General features: G+C 34.5%; 1 protein-coding gene across 1 annotated transcript in view; it reads right to left on the bottom strand.

Annotated features, from left to right (window-relative positions):
• The window catches only part of Rassf (Ras association family member), a 154,969-nt gene that overhangs the window by 106,182 nt on the left and 29,482 nt on the right, over positions 1 to 19,305 (bottom strand). The window contains exon 4 of the mRNA XM_067153106.2: positions 2,769 to 2,844. Within this exon, the coding sequence (XP_067009207.2) occupies positions 2,769 to 2,844 (76 nt within the window). The remainder of the gene's footprint in view (positions 1 to 2,768; positions 2,845 to 19,305) is intronic.

The raw sequence follows: 19,305 nt of genomic DNA, 5'->3' as shown, positions 1-19,305 counted from the left end.
TCCACACAGTCCCCATAATACCGCTACACTACGTTACTCTTTCGATGGAAGAAATTTGAGTTCATTTAATTTCTTTTCAAAATGACCTTTCCTAAAATTAGGGTGCAGGGATTATTTGCATAAATACGGTAATACAGCATATTAATGTGATGTAACGTAGCAGTACAATACTTGGATCATTTTCAACCCAAAAGTACTTGCTTAAAAGGAAGCTCTTTATATGCAATAAAATTTACTATTTATAGTTTTTGAAGTCATAAAATACAGTACAAAAATACCATATACTCTCGAATACCACCTGCCACCGAATAAGACCTGCACCATTATTTTGAAGGAACAAATTTTTAAAAAAATGAAGTCAAAATTATTTACAATCTTTACTAACACACATCAAATGATTAGAAAATACAAATAAAAGTAAACAAATATTTCCAGAACGATATCGAACGAGTTCATTCATTCATTCATTCATCATCATCAGTACCAAGTTCGGAACTTTCATCACCATCACCTTCCCACAAAATGTCGTCATCGCTGCCATCCATAGCATTAGAAATGCTACATTTCCTGAAGCTCTTCCATATAAGGTCTCCAGGGATACGATTCCATGCCGTCAAAATCCACGAACACAGCAGCAGTACTGCCAGGCGCTGAATGCGACCAGTTGGCATCAGTGTGCGATTATCAGCCACCATCCATTCTCTATAGAGCGGTTTCAAGGTTGCTTTAAATGGACGGTTCACACAGGCATCTAGCGGCTGTAGCATAGACGTCATCCCACCTGGAATGACTGCTAGGTCGGTTTTTCCATCCTTGATATGTTTCTTCACAGCATCTGTTGTGTGGCCGCAGTAACTGTCGAGAACAAGCAAGCTCTTTTGTCCCAATAATGCACCAGGGCGACGTAGCCAGACACACTTTACCCAGTCTTCCACAAGTGAACTGTCCATCCAGCTGGAGTTCTGAAATCTGAAGATAACACCAGCGGGCAGATTTTTAGGAAGCGTCTTTCGCTTGAGAACAATGTACGCCAGCATTTTGGTTCTGTCGGCGAGAATACACAACGTTACCGTACACCGTTGTTTTTCATTACCACCTGTTCTAATGGTAACACTTTTCGCACCCTTAACATTCACAGTCCTGTCCACTGGCATTTCAAAGTAGACTGGCGTCTGATCTGCATTGCCAATTTGGGAAAGCAAATATGCATTTTCCTTCCACAACCGAATTATGTGACGCTGAAACGACAATAACTTCTCATCGTAGGCACTAGGAAGACGCTGTGAAATTGAGGTACGCCTTCGTACACTCAACCCATTTCTTTTATAAAAATTACAACCCCATCCTCGGTTTACCTTAAACCCTTCTAATGAAAGTTCCTTTGCGATCTCTAATGCCTTTAGCTGACACATTTCGGTGGACACACCATATCCCTATCCCCGCCTTTTTGTCACATTTTTACAAAGTTTTTTTCAATTTCTGGAAACTGTACACTCAGTCCATGAAAAGCTCTACAATCACTATTACATGTTAATAGCACATTTTTCTTCTTTCTCCAATCGCGAATACACGACTCGTTAATATCGTATTTCCTACCGGCAGCACGATTTCCAATAATTTCAGCTTCCCAAACTACTTTCAGTTTCTCACTCGCAGTAAAAAATCGCAAACGCTTTGTGGAATTCATGTTGATACTCCGAGAACGTGGGTGAGACCGACGCCAAGCGCGGAAGTAGCGTATACTGAGAGCAGAGAGAGCATTGTTGCTAAGCCATGCCGGAGGTAATGCCCGATTTACATGCAATCGGAAAGATAAATTTCCCAAACTTTTAAATAAGACGCGGACCCAATCTTGGAAGCGATATTTTCGAAAAAACAGTGCAGGTGGTATTCGAGATTATATGGTATATTAGTGACATTTCACATAACATTTCAATGTACGAAGAGCATTTTCATTGTGACCCAATAACGCACAATCAACACTTGCCTATAAGATGTACCGCTAAGGTTGCTATAAAACCAGAGGACGTTCCATTTGAAAAATGCTTTAACTTCAAGAAAGCCAGCTGGAAGAGTTCACTGCATATTTAGATAAAGCTATTGTAGCCATACCTGCATGTCCAGAGAACTAGGACGACTTCATTGCTGCTATCAAAGAAATCTCAAGGAGAAACATCCCCAGGGGCTGCCAAACACACTACATCAAAGGACTTTCACAAGACTCCAAGCCCCTACTGCACAAATACCAACATCTCTATGAAGGAGATCGTTTAGTGAGGAAACCATTACGGCAGGAGAGGAACTCCTATTTCACTTTCAGAGTCATTATCGTCTTCTGCATCAACTATTTAATCTTTTCTTAGTCTATTTTGCACCATCTTTACTATTACAGTCAGGGATATATTACATTCTTAAGTATCTCTTCATTGCATCCTTTATTTGTGAAAAAATATAACAAAAATCTGCGTCAATAAAGTGTCGGAACTTGTTACTGCATAGGACCACAAACATGTAGCTACAACCAAGCCTGTACAAATTGTGGACAGGTATTTTAAATCAAATCCTATACTCAAACCCGTAGATATTACAGACATTTCAAAAGAATAGAAGACCAAAATAATCTACAAGCATGATTGCTAGATTGCAAACTTAACTACAGGTATGTTGCACGAAGCGTCCCTCCTCGGCATTTCTAAAATCTGGCAACCTTGTCGTATCACTAGCTTCGCACGTAACACTATGGAACTGTGAAAGAACTGTATGCATACCTCTCTACTTCTAACTTCTCCACTCTTCCCATCATAGAAGCCGTTGAACACCTTCAATTTGGATTCCAAGTGAGACCTGAAACAGACACAAATATATCTACAAATATTTTGTATGAATATATAGCTAGAGAGAACAGGATAAAAACAATGGAAGACAACAAAACAAATCAGAGGTAAGGACCAACTTCACTGCAATCTTCAGAGTTACGGATATTGCATATTCTGACTGCTGACCGTGCCATATTTTCGCCAGGTGGCAGGACTTGGGACTAATAATTTTTGTGACATTATTTGCGAGCATACTGCATTTTCCCCTCTCTCAATGAAGCTAGGATGACAAAACAAGTTCATCAGAGGCTGAGAATTGGGATTAACATGGAGAGAGCCTGTATGTAAAGACAGTCCAATAAGAGGAGAAGTTTGTCCTTAGCTTTTTGTGTATCATGTTCCTCTTTTTGTTGCCTGCGAACATTTGCAATGGTCTCCCATTCAAGAACAAAAACAAAAAACAGCCTTAAAATTAAACAGATTATATGATAACTAAAACTTATGTATACCAGACAAAGACAATGTTGCAGGAATAATAATTATAACATTAAAATACATATAACAAAAATTAGGGTTATGATCAGGGGCTGTATTTTTTGGTAATAGCAATACACACAAATTTTTTCATATCTTCTTTCTTGCCTATATATGACCTTGTAGGTACTTTTAGCAAAATGCACTTGTGAAATATTGCAAAATCTGATTTAGTGCGTGAACTGGGCCAATAATCACGAAATATACCCCACTTGGTACGAAAAATGCAAAATAGTACCGGAAAAACTCTCCAATAAACGTTGAAATGCTTCTGAGAACTTGACCATTGTAGTTTCCTTCTCAGTTGCTTGATAGGCTGTATATTCTCTGCACAAACGCACACAAAGCGATGAGCACTGTGTATCAGAAGTACGCGTATTCAGTTCTGCGATCTCTAAGGCAATTAATACAAATCTGTATATGTTATCGATTACAACAAATAGCGTTGCAGTCGTAGATACAGCAGTGCGCATTATGCTCTTTGGCAGTGAGAGTTCGCTACTGGCAAATGTCCAGCATTTAAGTATAAAAATGCCAAAAACTAAGGTCACAACAATTTTATTTTTTGATGGCCGACCTTCATATGAACACCTCACTACCTCAAGAATTACTTGGACATAGGTCTTAAAGATACCATCGAATATCAACTATGATTCTTATTTGTTGGTGAAACCTTTATTTTATATTAATCAACACTTTGGTGTTTCACTTCAATTTTCCTCTCAGCAAGACAAATAGTTACATGTATTTTACAGTTTTAATGACCCAGATTCATCTATCTTTCACAAGCTTTGTAAGATTTATCATTGTATTCGTTTATCTTCACATCAAAAGATTTTTAATGTCCCAGTCTAACGCATCATATTTATATGTTATACAGCTCCATGTGAACTTTCATCACAAACAATTGTTTTTAACTATTATTTTATGCCTTTTTGCTTGTTGTTATGTGTCTGTACACTGATTTTGTGTTTTTGCATTGTATACTTTCTGAACTATTGGCTGATGACGACCAAGATCTGGAGTTGAAACGGGTACCATTTGTAAATGATATGTGATATAACTCGCATAAATATCCTTGTATTGAGTAGATGGAACCAAAATACATACTTCATTTATCATAACACTTTACACATCGCAAAGAAGTTGAAAAGTGATAGAGAGCAGTTTGTAATACACAACAAAAACATTCATGAAAGCCAGCCTTCCTATAGAAAAACTAGATAATCCTGGCATGAGGACATGGATGATTATAAAAGGAAAGATAAATAATACTGTATCTTTTTGTAAAATACGACAGTATTAGTAGGCCTGTTGTAAATAAATCACCCAGTTGAGTAGTAATAATGTTGTTATTTTTGTTCTACTGACTACTTTTATGGTTTTTGGAGACACCGAGATTTGAATAATAACATTAAGTTAATTTATTAATTTGACCACCTAATCAATACAATAAGTCTTGTCTTTGTTGATTTACATTGACATGTTAACTAAAATGGTACATGTTTCACCTTGTATATAGGCATCATCAGCCATTGCCTTAACCTTGAAATAAAATCAGGCAACTGATTTACATATAAATGAAATAAAACAAATTTTTAAAAAGCCTTGGAGAGACTTGAACTAAAATTAACCTATGGTAAAAGACTTGTAATAATGTTGGTTTTAAAGATATTACAATGAGTGAAGAATTTACAATTGGTGAAAGTATTTGTAATATTGACATTAGAAGGCTTCTATTATAATTAAAATGAACAAAGCAACAGCCTGTTATGAACAAGTGATAAGATTGCTATAAAATTATGTTGGCCGACCAGCCATTACAACGAAAATGACGATCAAAATCGTATTTATTCAAAAAATAATGTTGAATAAAATAATGTTGATTATAAAAGGAAAGATAAATAATACTGTATCTTTTTGTAAAATACGACAGTATTAGTAGGCCTGTTGTAAATAATTCACCCAGTTGAGTAGTAATAATGTTGTGATGAAGAATGTCCCACAATTTGGAACAGGATTTTTGGTCAGCCTTAAAATAATAAACTCAGTTCAAGAATTCAGATCACAGTCTCCACGACTCTCAACGCTCACCTTAAAGGCATCTAATAAAATCTATACTATAATAAATGCTCATGCTCCCACTAATGATAAAAACAACTCCTCAAAAGACCAGGAGGAAACAGGAGAATTTTGGGACCTATTGGACCAGACCATAGATAACATCCCCAAACACCATATAAAATTATTAATAGGCGACTTCAACGCTCAACTAGGCAGAGAAAGAAAATACCGTGACATCATCGGAAAATGGCCAGCACACAAGAAAACAAATAAAAATGGAGAGAGACTAGTTGACCTGTGTAGAAACCATAATTTAATCTCAAAATCTACATGTTTTAAGAGGAAACCTCAAAAACTCAAAACATGGAAACACCCTGACTACACTAAAGGAGAATGGCAACTGGACCACGTCTGCATGGACAAATACCACCACAAAGAGATCTATAACGTCAAAGTCCTCCGAGGAATAGACACAGGTTCAGATCACAACGTAGTTAAAATTAAAATTAAACTCACTCCCCAGAGGAGACAACAAAAGCAAGCCCTTAAAACTAAAAGAAAAATAGATCCTACCCAGCTAATCAACAACAAAAATTACCAGAAAGCAACTGAAAAAATAAAAATCACAGACAAACTTGAAGACTTAGTACACAACCTTAAACAAATTGCAGAAGACCTAGCTCCAATTAAACCACGTAAAAAACACCAATGGTGGAACAGTGAATGTGATGAAACAGTGGAGAAAAGACATCAGGCATGGCTATTACATCAGTCCCAAAAGACAGAAATATCCTATCAAAAGCTAGTAAAACAGAGAAAAGAAACTACCCAAGTCTTAAGAAGAATAAAAAGACAACATCATAAGGACACCCTGCAGTTAATTGAAGAACAGTTCAGTAAAACTAAATCAAGGGACTACTACAAAACCTTCAGAAAGCAGCTCCAAAAATATGAACCCCCGACCCTACTGATGAAGGATGAAGATGGTAAGCTGGCCCATAACAATAAAGACAATGCAGAAATTCTGGCTAAACATTTCAACAAGCTTTTAAATTGTGAGGAACCTACAGAACTCCTTCATTTGGACACCAACACCCCGATAAAAACATCACCAGAAAACATCAATCCCCCCACAATAAACGAAGTCTACCAAGCTCTGAATAAATTAAAAAACTACAAAGCACCAGGAGAAGATCAGACCTTTGCAGAAATCTGGAAATATGCAGGAACCTCAGCAAAAGTTGCCCTCCATCAACAACTTGTCTCTATCTGGATTAAAGAAGAACTACCAGAACACTGGACAACAGCCCTCATTCATCCTCTGCACAAAAAAGGGGACAAAACCGACCCTAATAACTACAGGGGAATCTCTCTCCTAGACATAACATACAAAATATTTTCAATAATCATCCTTAATAGGATAAGTTTACAACTTGAGAAAGAACTAGGAGAATATCAAGGAGGTTTCAGACCCTGGAGGAGCTGTCCTGATCAGATCATGAGTCTTAAGTTGATAATGGACTATAACAGGAGAAGAAACAGAGATATGGTGATAACATTTGTAGATTTCAAGAAAGCTTATGATTGCATCCATAGAGAATCTCTGTTTAAAATTTTAAGACACCTTGGACTACACCCCAAATTAATAAACATGATAAAATTGACTCTCACCAATACCAAGTCAAAAGTGAAGTTTAGGGGTGAAACATCAGAGACATTTGAAATTAAAACTGGACTACGGCAGGGAGATGGGCTCTCACCACTATTATTTAACTGTGCTCTAGAAATGGTAATGAGGGAATGGTTTAGAAAATGTCCCCCCAAAATAAAGATTGGCCGAAAAATCAAAACAAATTGCCTGGGTTTTGCTGACGATTTAGCATTACTAGCAGTGGACATAAAAAAAGCAAAAACCCAGATATCAGAACTTCAAAACATTGCAAATAAAATTGGCCTCAAAATATCATTTGAAAAAACAGAAATTATGCCCCAAAAACCAACACAGCTAAAAGAAGTCACCGTAAATGGTAATAAAATCAAAATAGTAACTCAGTTTAAATATCTTGGAGAAGTAATAACACATAACTTAAATGAAAAAATCTCAATCCAAGTAAGAACAAATAGATTAGCTAAAGCACAAAAATTAACATGGGATATCTACAAAAAGAAATGTCTATCAATAAATACAAAAATAAAACACTACAACACAGTTATAAAACCGGAAGCTACATATGCAGCAGAAACACTCTTTTACCTGAATAAACAATCAAAGACTGACAGACTTCAGAAAATTGAAAGGAGGATTGGAAGAACCTGTATCAACAAAAAATATCAGAAAGATGGACAGTGGCGGTTAATACCTAACAAAGTCGTGTACAAAGAGCTAGAACCCATTACAGATACTATGCGTAAGAGGAGACTGGGATTCTTTGAACATATCATGAGGATGCAGGACTCGAGACTTCTGAAACAACTAGTACAACACAATCTCGTCTCAAAAAATACCACAACAGGATGTAAATGGATCAGAGAAGTAAGAGAGGATCTGAAGGAAATAGGCCTTACAACAGAAGACACCAAAAATAAGATAAAATTGAATACAAAACTCAAGAATACAAACCTCCGCTTTACCCTTACACAAAACAAACCAACAACACGCACATTTTCAACTGAGGAAAGGGCACGAAGATCGGAGCGTCTGAAGAAGTACTGGGAGGACCGCAAAGCCCGAACAATCCCTTCAAAGAGACCTGAACGACGAACTGACTAAAGTGATCCTATGTGGTCATAAAAGAAGCAGAAGAAGAAGAAGAAGAAGAAGAAGAAGAAGAAGAAGAAGAAGAAGAATGTTGAAGGATGGTCAAGTGACCTGTAATTATTTGTTTACATGAGATAAGAGTCAAAAGTCAATGGCATATGGCGAAGTTGTGGTTCACTTTGATCAAAAAATACAAAGTTGTAGTTGAAGGTTGAAGAACACCGAGATGTCGAAATGTTGTCCTGCATAAGCAAGTGCCAGTAAAACTAGTGACATGTGACTGACGTATTTGAGCACCTTCAAATACCACCGGGCTGAACCTGCCAACTTGGGCTCAAAAAGTCAGCGCCTTAACAGTCTGAGCTACTCATTCCTGGTCGGGCAGCACCAGCATATCCATGAACATCTTCCAAGGCTATATATATGGCTTTGAAATGCAGTGAAAGCACATCTGGTACAGAAGAAGAAAGAATACATTGTTAGTGAAGTTTTAGTTGGAGTGATAGAAGACAACAGTGAATTTGCATCCAAGTGTTTGCAAGCATTTTGGTAGTATAGATAAGAAATGCGTTCCACCGATCAATACTTATTTATTGTAAACGGATTTACATTAGTACCAGTTTTGGCCTTCCATGGTAGAACACAGCAAGTCTCCAAACATATCGGTACACGCCTCAATAACAACAATAATAACAACCACAACACGAACACAGATGAGAGAGGTGTTGCCACCAACTGCTCCCATCAAAATTTAAACTCAAGTCTTGCAGTTTATCATATAAAAATGAAGTAGGCCTACATCAACAGTTGGATTACATAGTACCAAAAAATTTTTTTTCATGACAAGGGTTCTTACCACGTATCAATATGACATATATCAACCATAGAACAATCTCGAAGATCACCTCATACAACTAAATCAACATGATTCAGAAGCACAAAAACCACAAAGAAGATTGAAGAATGAAATCCACGCAACACGAACTCAAATTTTAATAAGCATTTTAACATATATATACCATATTTTAGTGTGTTTAACTTTTTAAGTGTTTTATATTGTGGCCTATGTATTTTAATATGTTTAATGTACTCATGTCCAATGTGCACTCAATAGGTTTTAGTTTGTTGTAGCCTTCACCACCACCTTTGATCATAGATTTTTAACACTACTGCAACCCGATAAAGATAAAAACAGGAATGATAATAAAAACCCATAAATAGCACAAAATGAGCATAAGAAGCAAAATACTTACCACTGAGCGGCAGCAGCATTAAATATACTAGCATGGAGGGCAGAGAACATAAAGGATAAAGGGCAGGATCATAACTACATGAGGTGTTGCCAGGTCAATATTGCTAACTACTAAATGAAAGCAAAATTAAATTTCAGTAAATTAAACTTTACTTAAAAATTAGGAAAAATAAAATACTGATGAATGAAAATTGGGGAACAAATAATTGAATTTTAAATAACCTCTTTGAATTATGGATTAAAATCAATTTTTAAAGCAATAAAACTATGAGTGCGCACTCGGATAACAACGTAAAATAATTTTTATATAGTAATAAATAAATGAGAACATACATAAACTCTTACAATACAGAGAATTTAGCAAGACTGCAGCTTGCATTAGAATCAATAAATGACAAATGTTAAAACGAATCCGTGCTTTAAAAAATTCATTACACCACTGACCAGTGTTTTTGTAAGCGGGTGTACTACAATAAATCTCACTAAACTGAAATTTGTTTCCAGACCCTGTACACAAGGACTTCAATCATCCCAGAAACATGGAAACACACAAAATATTAAAGGCAAAGATAGCCAACCAAATATTCCACATATAAATAATTAAAAGAACAGAAGAGAGAATAGCACGAACCCAAATAAAAAAATGTCCCAAATTATTTACAAATTACGAAGGGAAACAATTAAAATTCCACAGAAAACATAACAATGGTACACACGAAGCATGCAGCTTCCCAAAAACAACCCAACATCCACATTAACAGCTGGCATGGCCCACACAAAATTAGCGTGCCGGAGATAAGATAAAAGTCTGACATGCAATAATGAAAGAAAGAAAACATGGACGCGAATAGTCTGAGGAGGGTAAACGTATCTTTAAGAAATGGGAGAAACAAATTTCACTTTCTTACAACCACAATATTACAATAATAATGTATAGTATTTTGAATTTAACATTTCCTTCAACAAAATATTAATAGAGGATTTAAATGCCGGTTAATAAATTTTAATTTTAGGAAGCCCTGGGAAACGGTAATGCCCGAATAAGACCGGAAATAAACCATCGCATTAAGTAATTAAACAATGATCCACTACGAAAACAATACTAGCACACAGCATCATCCAACACATTGATAACAGTGCAATGAATACCACAAATATGAACCAAGAAAAGTAGAAGGAAATCCACCAACTAAATTAATAATAATAATAATAATAATAATAATAATAATAATAATAATAATAATAATAATAACAGCAACAACAACAACAATAATAATAATAATAGTAATAATAATAATAATAATAATAATAATAATAATAATAATAATAATAATAATAATAATAATAATAATAATAATAATAATAATAATAATAATAATAACTTTAAGTAACAGAAAAAGGCATCACAACGATAATCTCAGTTAAATAAAACAAATGGAATAATTTGCCTCTCATCTGCGCATATACCAAGTTCCAGAATTACTCCATAATTAATTATAATTTGGATATAGAATTTTACAAAAATCTAGTTAGGTTACATTTTAATAGTTTGAAGATACAATTTATAACATTAAAATGGCTGATGCAGAAGAAATTCCAGTTTAATTTAATGAATAAACGGTGGCCAACATGTCCATAAACTATAGGCCTAATTTCAATTACAGTTACGAAGTAGACATGAAATGCATTGCCGAAATTCCCCACAAAATTAATGTCACTTATACCGTGTTACTCACATTCTTCTTCTCCAAATAATCCGGCAGTAGAACAGTCTCGAAACAATTAAGATGATACTAGTACTTACATCTTTGGGTGTCCAATTTAATATAATCCGATAGCTTACGTTGTTAGGTCATCTTGCAATGACGTACACTTACTCAGATATTCGCATCTAATTAATATAAAAGAACGATGAATAGAAACTACATTAGATATATAATTACGCTATAATTAGGCCAATGGCCTAATTCCATGGTTATCAGACTGGAGAATCAGACTTCATTTCACCAACTTTCAATCGAGTCTTGTAGACAACAACTTCTCCAAAATGCGTCCATCATTGCGCTCAGCTGGCAACAGACTGGCTTCCAGCTAGCGAGAAGCACAGCGCTCAGTTCAAAGCAGTAGACCGGGTGCGTGCGCACTTCAACTGGTTTATTGGGTGAATCAGAAATTTCAAAGCTACCGACTTAACAATAGCAAAATATGCATTTTAAATGGGCATAGTTCAGGCACATAAATTAACGGCAATTCAAACAATGGCCGAAAATTGTAGATAAAGTCCCCACACATAAACACATATGTCCAACAAATGAGGGTAGCGTTAATTCTTGTCTCACAATGTGCACTCAATAGGTTTTAGTTTGTTGTAGCCTTCACCACCACCTTTGATCATAGATATTTTAACCTCACACTATTGCAATATATTTATTCCCATCCCCATTAGACATCCGGATGATCTAACATAACAACATCTTTGTGATTTTGTCTAATGGCTGTAATATAATTGTGTACAAGCTGATGATGGCCATGGAAGGCCGAAACCGGTACTAATGTAAATTCATTTACAATAAATAAGTATTGATCGGTGGAACACATTTCTTATCTATACATTGAATCCAATCAATACGGAAAATGAAACTTATAAATAATAATAGCATTTTGGTTTCCGACGTCTAATGTGGTCAAAGAAAGGGCTTCTCTGCTTACACAAAGATACTTCCTGGCTGTCACACAACTCTGCATCCTGATAATGTTAAACCACGCTTACTTTGTAGACAAGTAATTCAAAATGTAAAAAAAAAATTAAGGTATGTATAAATTCATATACTGATATTTATTTCTATAACTTTTTGTATATTTAGTTGTTCTAAGATTTAATAACAGTTTAATACACTACAAGAATTCTCTTTAAAACCCCTAATCACAAAATTAGATTCATCCCATACTATAAGGAAAATATCACAAGAAAAATTTATCAATATGACATTTTCTTTCAAGAAATACCTACCGAAATAGTATCACTTTTAACACCGAAATGAACAGTTTTATTTCACCAAAAAATAAGGCCCTTAGTTTTGAAGGCTATTTTGACGTCATGCTTTTTTTTAAACATGTAACAGAAACACAGATATTTTACACAATACCACTTCTATTACTCATAGCAATAAGTTCATCAAGGCAGGTGTTTATAGACTCAATTGTAATATTTGTAATGCATCTTATGTCGGTCAATCACGTAGGAGCTTCCATACAAGATACTTAGAGCATGTTAATGCTCTGAAATATAACAGACTAGCAAGATACCCACGCTTCGCTATGGTTTTAAACTGAAAATTATTATTCAAAGTTTTACATTTTGGAGAGTCTACTGTCAACTGAGCCTGCAAAATACACCCTCAGTTCATAAGTCAAACAGTTTTGGGGGAATGATTATTTATTTTCTGATCTAACACTCATTTGAACCCCATACGGAAGAATTTGAATGTTTAAACCCTATTTTATTTAAAATCTAGGATGCAAAAAGAGACCAACCTGTGAAATTTTGATTGTGTACGTTGAACAGTAATGAAGGAATGAATAACTTTTAAAGGGTGAATGTTTTTAAGTATTTATTAACATCTAGGATATTGAAGACCACCCTTCATAAAAAAAATAAGGTATTGCCTGAAACAGTTTCGGAAGAATGGATATTGTATTTTTGAGAGTCAACCACCATGTAAACCCCTTAGGGGAGAAATATTTTCAAGTATACACTATTTTACACCTAAAACATAAAAGAAAATCTTCTCGTAAAATTACAACTTTGCACATCAACCAGTTTTGGAGGGATGAATAATTCCGTTTACGGAACTAATCTCATTTAACACTTTAGGGGTGGAACGATAAAAAAAACTTCCTATTTCACACCTAGGATTTAAAATACAGTATATACCGCTATTTGGAATTTTGTCTTGTACGTTAAACCATTTCAGAGGAAGGAATTAATATATTTGTTTTCGGATCTTAACCCCCATTTAACTCTCTGAGGGGTTAAATTTGTTTCAAACCTTGTGTTATTAAACACCTAGGATATCATTTGAAATTTTAACTTCATGATTCAAACGGTTTCATATAAATGCATATTTTTGTCATCATTCCTCACCCCCCAGTCACTTCTTTCTTATTTGTATCCTCATAAATAGAATACAACTCCTTTTACACCCCTCCCTAAGTTGATTCCACATCCCCCTCCCTCGCCACAAAATACGTGTGTCTCTATTTTTAAACGAGATTCCAAATACCAATTTTCTCGACCATACCATCCTTCATTTTCGAGACATATGTATCCTCAAACAAAGAATTCAACCCATTTTTCAATTCATTTATCTCCCATAATTGGATTTTCCAAAAACAAAAGAATATGCGTTTCTTTATTTTTAAAGGAGATTCCAAATACAAATTTTCATGGCTGTATCACCTTCAGTTTTTGAGATATAAATATCCTCATAAAAAGAGTTCAACCCCTTTTTCAGTCCTTTCTAAACCAATTTTCATATGTGGTAAGTTTTTGAAATAGAAATAGACTGTAGATATGCTCATTTTAAAAATTCACCCCCTCCCCTTTAACACTTCCCCTTAAGTGGATTTTCAGAAAACAAATTATCCGTATTCCTTTACTTTTACAGGAGATTCCAAATACCAATTTTTTACATCTGTAACATCTTCTGTATATGATATATATAAGTATCCTCATAAAGAGAATTCAACACTTTCTTCACCCCTTAAGTGGATTTTCCAAAAAAATTGTTTCTTTATTTTTAAAAAGATTCCAAATATAAATTGTTATGTCTGTAACATCTTCAGTTTGAGATATAAGTATCCTCGTAAAAAGAATGCAAACCCCTTTTTCAGTCCTTTTTACAACCCCCTTAAAAGAATTTTCCAAAAACAAAAATATGTTTCTTTATTTTTAAAGGATATTCCAAATACTAATTTTTACGTCTGTAATATCTTCAGTTTTGGAGATAGGTCTACCCGAATCCTAATAAAAATAATTCAACCCTTTTTCCAGTCATGTTTACCCCCTCTAAGTGATTTTTATCAAACACAAAAAATATGTGTTTCTTTATTTTTAAAAGAGATTACAAATACCAATTTTCATGTCTGTAATATGTTTAGATTTTGGGATATACAATAGGTATGCTCATTTTAAAAATTCACCTCTTTTAACACTTCCCCTAAAGTGGATTTTCAGAAAACAAATTACGCATGTCCCTTTACTTTTACAGGAGATTCCAAATACCAACTTTCACATCTGTAACATGTTACGTTTTTTGAGATATACTCATTTTAAAAATTCAACCCCTTTGGCACTCCTGTTTACTTGCTCTTAAGTAGATTTGTTTCTTTGTTTTTAAAGGAGATTCCAAATACCAATGTTCATGACTGTAAAATCTTCAGTTTTTGAGATATAAGTATCCAACTTGTGAAAATTTAGATTCTATAATTCCACCTTTACAATACTGTAATTGTCTTTATTACAAAGACTACATAAAATTACACTCGTGAAACATGTTTCGTCCTCGTATAGGACATCTTCAGTCACAAATACAAATACATAACATTAAAAATAAGGCGAGGACACATTAAAATAAGTAGATGCAAAGTCTTTGTATTCTGTGACGTGGCGTGATAGCGTCTTGTCAATCTTCAATGTTAAAATGGTGCAATGCGAACATGATATGAAGCATGAAGTCCAATTAAAATCATATGTTAAAACTGTTGTTCAAAACAACGAATTGTCAATTATAAAACTCCGTAAGTGGCTATGCAAATAAAATTATGTGCATATTGTACATAAAACAGTGTTCTGGTGATGCCACATTGTAATAGATTTCTTGATTAGGAGATGGAGTTATACTGATGCAAGTTGAACCTGATTGTGTGTTGACAATAGGGGCCTAAAAAGAAAAAGAAAATATGAATGAACTGAAGAATAAAATGCCGTTAAAATGATCTAAGTGCCCATCCCGTCACTCACCTCCTTGCCCGTCCTACATCGACCACTCCACCTCAAGTGCTAAGGCTAAATGAGTGACGTCGTCGAAAGTCGTTGATGACTGACTGTGAGGGTAGGTTGAGAGGAGTTTGACGTAAGGGGAGAGGCGTGAGGTGACGTATTACTCACGCGCCTTCGTGAAAAGAATTTATTGATTAATTCCTCGAAAAGTATATTGATATCCTCCGATATCTCATTAAGATTATAAATCGGGTTGCATTTTTGATCAATATTTATAAAGATGTTTTCTAAAATATTCAATAGATTTCCATTCTTTCATAAATGGAGAATTTGAAGGTCTTGTTGTATGCCCGTGAATGTATGATTGGTATCGTCCATATGAGAACCGAATGCTAAGAATCTGCTGTACTTTGACGCATTAACATGTTCATTATACCTTATGTTAAAATTGTGGCCTGTCTGTCCAATATAACTGGCGGGACACTGCTGGCACTTTAATTTGTAAACGCCTGATTTCTGAAATTTGCTATTGCCGTTATTGATAGTGTGCTGATTGAAAAAAAGATGAGTGTTGTTATTGGTTGTTTTAAAAGAAACTTTCATATTAAGTTTCTTGAAAACATTCGTTCGTCGCCATAAGACCTATCTGTGTCGGTGCGACGTAAAGCCCCTAGCAACAAAAACATTCGTGATTTTGTATATTTTACTGTGACTATAAGTAAAAAGGGCGTAACTATCTTCTTTCTTTTTGGTATCCTTGGTTAATGTGGAAAATGATTTTTTCTCAATTTTGCTAATAATTTTATCTACAAACTGCCTGTTGAACCCGTTTCTTTTTGCTACAAAATAAATAGTATCCAATTCATTTTTACGATCTGCTTCTGACATGGGTATATTATAAGCTCTATAAATCATACTGTAAAAGGAGGCCCTCTTATGTGCTGCCGGGTGTACGGAATTTTGTTTAATTACGTTTGCCGTTTGAGTAGGTTTCCTAAATATTTTAAACCTAAGTTTATTAGAGTCATTAATAATTGTAATGTCAAGAAAATTTAATGCTTTATTATTTTCACTTTTGAAAGAAAATTTAATCTGTGAATCCATATTGTTTAATTGTTCTAATACCTCCTGTCCATTAGTAATGCTATGGTCAATTATTGTAAACGTATCGACGTATCTCAACCAGCTTATTATTCTTTTAATATTGTTAATTTTGATATTTTCAAGAAAATTCATATAAATTTCCGCCATAATTCCTGAAGCTGGGGCCCCCATAGGAAGACCTTCCTGTTATATATTTGACCGTTGAAAGTAAAGTAATTATTAGCGACGACAAACTCCAAAATATTAATAAAATCGGCTATCTCTTGCCTACTCAAATTACTGTATTTAAGTAGATTATTCTTTACAAGATTTATCGTTTTTGATACTGGAATATTCGAGAACATATTTTTGACGTCGAATGAATACATCTTATGGTTCGACTGTATGTTTAAATCTTTAATACGATCGCAAAATTCTTTGGAATTCTTAATAGACCTATTACCATCAAATCTATAATGTTTTTTAAAGAAATTGTGTATAAATTTAGACGTCTTATATATAGGGCTATTTCTGAAATTAATGATGGGTCTTATAGATATATTCTCTTTATGCATCTTCGGTAGTGCTTTAGCCGTCGGGATACCCGGGTTCATATTAATAAGTTTTTGAGACTCCCTTTCATTAAGGATGAAAGAAGATTGTTTAAGAAGTTTCTTTAAGTTTCTCTGAATGATATTCGTCGGGTCTTTTTTTTATAATTTTGAATGAATTCTCTGCGAAAAAGGTTTCGGTTTTCTGTATATATGATTCTTTATTCATAACGACCGTCGCATTCCCCTTGTCCGCCTTAGTCACAATCAAACCATTCTCCTTAATTTTCTGTTTCAATGAAGCTATTGTTTGGTTATGATGTGTAGAAAGTCTATCTTGGTTATTATTTATTAAATTAGAAAGTTTTTTCTTTATATTAAATCTCGTCTCTGTTTGGTTCTCTATCGGTAACTTTTGTATAGCACTTTCAGCTTCCGCCGTGATCGTGATTGCGTCTTTAAGTTTAAATTGAACGGGCCAATTTAATTTTGGGACCTTTCTCCATAACACTTATTTTGGACTTATCAAAATAAGTCTCTGAAAGATTAATAACTGGCTCTTGAAATACAGGAATGATTGAATGAGTCTGATTATTATGATCCTTAGATGAGGGAGAATCAGTCTCAGTTCTCTTAGTATTGCGCCTAAGTGTAGTAGTTTTGTTGACTAACTTGTTCTGTTTATCTACAAGTAGGTATGCAATTTTATCATTTACGTAATTTTGAAACGAACTCCATTCTAATGGGGCAATGGAGGCAGACGCGATGAGATGGGCCTCGTATAACTGAGTGTTAAGTAATGCTTTTTTCCTATAAAGAAATTTAATTTCGTTCCTGATCCATAGAATGTTGGATTTATCTTGTGTCTTTCTATGCCAGTACGACAATACATTCTTGTTTTGAACCGATTTCAAAAAATTAGGGACATGACCCTCCTTGAGGCAGTTTTTCAAGAATAGAATGTCCTTACCTATTTTCGCAATTTTGGTCTTAAGATTTAAATAATTATAACGTGCAATATAAGTATCCTCATAAAAGGTAATCAACCCCTTTTTCACCCCCCTGAAGAGGATTTTCTGAAAACAAAAATACGTGTTTCCTTCATTTTAAAGAAGTACCAATTTTCACATGTTTAAACGGTTAAGTTTTTGAGATACAGATACACTCATTTTAAAAATTCACCCTCTTACCGATGGAATATACAAAAATCCTCCCTTACTGAGAACCTACATTGTAATATAAATGTATCCTCAAAATTTCATTTCTTTATGTCCAGTAGTTTTGGCTCGGCAATGATGAATCAGTCAGTCAATCAGTGAGTCAGGACATGTTATATGCATATAGATTTTCGGCCATGGGACAGCACATGGGTGATACTAACTCTAAGTTCACTAATATCAACCAAAAGTTGGACTCTTTAAGTTACCTCTCTTCCGTTGTCAGTTCAATATGGATATAAGATGAAATTCTTAAATTTAAATATCAACCAAGAAATGAAAATTCCCTCAAAGTTATATAAAAAGGCCTCTGGCTCAATATTATGGAAACTTGTTTTATCCATTTGGAATAATTTTTCAATCCAAATGAAATTTCAGAGAAATCAAACATTTTATTTGACCTTTTAATTTCTATCTTTAGTAATCATGTACCAGATAAAACAAATTCTTTCTTTTATAATCTCTTTAAATTCCCCTTTCAGCAGCAGTCTTTATTTCCGCATTCTTCAGCCCCACCTTAGACACCCCTTCTCTCCTTCTCCCCTCCCCTCCTTATCTACTCCAACATTACATTGCGTGCTTCCTACAACAAGTCAGTGGTTGTTCCCTATCCACTCCTTTGTTTACATGGCCTGCTGGCTTCCTCCAGCAAGCCAGTGCTTGTCTGCATCAGATATTAGAGGTGAGGGTCATAAATAATTTTTCTCCTTTTTAATTTCTTTTCTGCATTATTATTCATTCCTAATTCTGGCTATCATTTCCAGATTTTCTTCTTTGCCTGAGGTCCTAAGTCAAGTCACAGACATATTATGACAAGAAGATCATAACAATAATTTTTGTTATTTTAATGTTATAATTATTCCTGCAACATTGTCTCTGTCTGGTATACATATGTTTTAGTTATCAAAAAATCTGTTTAATTTTTATTTGGCTGAAGATGGCCACTAAATGGCTGAAAGTAGTCCCAAGACTGATGTAATATCATTTACTTAATATATTGTACTGAAAAGGTGGACCCTCTTCTCAATT

The sequence above is a fragment of the Anabrus simplex genome, chromosome 8, assembly GCF_040414725.1.
Source record: "Anabrus simplex isolate iqAnaSimp1 chromosome 8, ASM4041472v1, whole genome shotgun sequence".
Taxonomy (NCBI): Eukaryota; Metazoa; Arthropoda; class Insecta; order Orthoptera; family Tettigoniidae; genus Anabrus; species Anabrus simplex.
The sequence above is the reverse complement of the archived record's forward strand: the minus strand, read 5'-3'. Positions and strand labels throughout refer to the sequence as shown.